General features: G+C 55.1%; 1 protein-coding gene across 1 annotated transcript in view; it reads left to right on the top strand.

The window, feature by feature from the left end:
• Positions 1–1,098: 1,098 nt before the first annotated feature.
• Positions 1,099–2,590, top strand: part of LOC127750352 (heat shock 70 kDa protein-like) — a gene marked incomplete in the record, with an annotated part of 18,278 nt that continues 16,786 nt past the window's right edge. Inside the window, 3 exon segments of the mRNA XM_052271838.1 lie at positions 1,099–1,266; positions 1,932–2,141; positions 2,214–2,362. Of these exon segments, the coding sequence (XP_052127798.1) occupies positions 1,254–1,266; positions 1,932–2,141; positions 2,214–2,362 (372 nt within the window).

Genomic DNA, 2,590 nt, shown 5'->3' with positions numbered 1-2,590 from the left:
GTAAGTAAGAAGTAGTTCCCTCACTATGTCTTCACAGGTAGGATCGCCGGGCTGGAGGTGCTGTCCATGATCAACGAGCCCACGGCGGCCGCCATGGCCTACGGGTTGGAAAGGGAAAAGGGCATAAGCTTCGCCAAGACCGTGTTCATTTACTAAAGTATTTTGTGTGTTTTTTTTCTTAAGTTTTTATTTTGTCAACATTTGTTACATATAATTTAGAACTCATTTAAGCTTTCCAAAGAATGAAAAACTATCTGTATTTGGTCAATTTTCTTCTTACAGAGGAAGAAACGTCCTTGCCGTGTTTTGTTTGTAGTTTTTTTTTTTTTTAAGTATACAAGGAGCTCTGCATTTTCCTCAGAGATCAACGGGACAATAAATCAAAGAGCTCTGCTTCCATTCGTTTACTTTCATTACTGTCACAAACACGGTGTTTCCTACTCTGCTTACATTTATTCAGCGCCCACACGGGTTCGCATACCATGGACATTTGCATCACTCGAGTGTAAAAATCCAGGTGTGAAACAATTAGGGGCGGGGGGGGGGAGGCAGCGTGTGCGCCTTGATTTACCGCCACCACCCCTAGGGGCCAGGGGCGTAGTAAAAGGGTCGGCCGAATGTAGTGTTAGCTGCCCATATGCAGGGGTTTTGCAGTTCACATTGTCTACCTGCCAAGAGGAAGGGCCGACGATGTTTTGGATTTCTTGAATAGAGAACCTGACCCGTGCGTCTTTAGAAGAACCCTAAGTTCTTTCACAAATTATTGTTTCTGTCAACCTGTGACGCCATCATCACGGGTCTCGCCTGCAGTAGCCTGCTGTTCTCGTCCATTCCACTGGGTGCAGTCATCCAGTGTCGAGGGCGGTTCAATGCGGGGCCGCGGAGTCAGGGGAATACACCCGCCGGCGGGTACTCCGCTGGTTGGTAGTTGGTACGCGCGACTTCGCCTCGGGCCGGGCCGGGGGAGCGGGATGGGGAGGGGGGGGGGGGGGGCGGGGGCGGCCGGGTCTCCGGACCCGCGGGGAATACCTTCGGGGAACACACTGCCGGCAACGGGCGCGGCTCGGCCCGGCCCGGCGGCCCGGCTCGGCTATCGCTGGACGGACGGCACAGGCACAGAGGACTGACTTCGCAGCGGTAGTCAGTTCAGTTCGGTCGGCGAGCACTGCAGACGAGAGCAGCGCAAGGCACGAGAAGGAGCTCCTCCATAAACCATCACCGTACCGTACCGTGTTGGCCGTGCTGCAGGAGCCATGTCAGGAAAAGGTCAGTGTGAAGCTGTCGCCCCATTCAGTGAGAAATTCATGATTGCCAATTTACTGGTTGATGACATCGGTTGACGCGAAACCAGCGTCAGTTTGATGAGGGTTCGAGCTTGATGTCAAATCCCCCACCCTACCCTCCTCAACCTCTGGGGCATTGGAAAAGAATTGTGTACGGGACGTTTTTTCAAATGGGACGACGTCTGCAACTTAAGTAGGGGGGGGGGGGGCTATTCCCCCACTCAAGTTTGCTTGTTGGGAGGACTGTGTCATGTAGCAGCTATTCCCCACATGCAGGCAGATTGCACAGCAAACCGGCTACCTTTCAGCCTTCTGACTAAGTGCGTAAGGGAGCGGGCGACAACCCCTCCACGGCCCCTAACCTCCTTTATCTAGGGAGGTGCTCGGTAAGTTCCGAAACCGAGATTGCTAGTCAGGGGGAACTTCACTCTAACAAAGGAATGTGGGAGATTGGCAAGGATAGAATTTGTTCATAGCTGTGATTGGTCGAGAGAGCAGACGACCAAACCTGAGCAAATGCTGCTTTATCGTGTTCCGTCCTCCTCCTCTCCTTCTGCAAGATGGAGTTCTCCATTGTAATCCTGGTTTTCTGAGTAGATTTTACATCGGAGAATCTCGTAGCAGTACATCACGCATTTTTTGTTGTAGGAGTCAATCTGCGCGAAGTTCCCGGAGCCACCGTCGGCATCGACCTGGGGACGACGTACTCGGTGGTGGGGGCGTGCCGGAGGGGCAAAGTGGAGATCTTCGCCAACGACAACGGAAATCGCACCACACCGAGCATCGTCGGCTTCCTGGACGCCCAATCCTTTGTCGGGGATGCGGCCAAGGACCTGCCCGCCGCCAACCAGGTGTTCGGTGCGTGTCTGAGGTGAGCCCCTCCCCGTCCTCACCGTGAGCCCCCTGAGCGAGCCAGTCCCTCTGCCGCAGATGCCAAGCGGCTCGTCGGCCGCCAGTGGAACGACCTAAACGTTCAAAAGGACAGGGGCGTATGGCCCTTTGAGGTGGTGGAGCAGGATGGGGTGCCCAGGATCAAGGTGGACGTCGGCGGGAGAAAGGAAATCTTCGCACCGGAGGAGGTAAGCAGATAAAGCTAAAGGCCGCGTCGACAAATACACGCTGCCACTGTCCGTCTAAGCGTTCTCCGTCGTACCCTTGCAGATCTCTGCCATGGTGCTGCGGGACCTCAAGGCCACGGCAGAGGCCGCCTTCGGGCAGAGTGTGTCCAAGGCCGTGGTCACCGTGCCCGCCTACTTCAACGAGCGGCAGCGCCAGGCCACCAAGGACGCCTGTAAGTGTGCCGCAGT

The sequence above is a fragment of the Frankliniella occidentalis genome, unplaced genomic scaffold, assembly GCF_000697945.3.
Source record: "Frankliniella occidentalis isolate FOCC.00 unplaced genomic scaffold, Focc_3.1 Scaffold176, whole genome shotgun sequence".
NCBI classification, from domain to species: Eukaryota; Metazoa; Arthropoda; class Insecta; order Thysanoptera; family Thripidae; genus Frankliniella; species Frankliniella occidentalis.
This window is presented reverse-complemented; position numbering and strand designations above follow the sequence as displayed.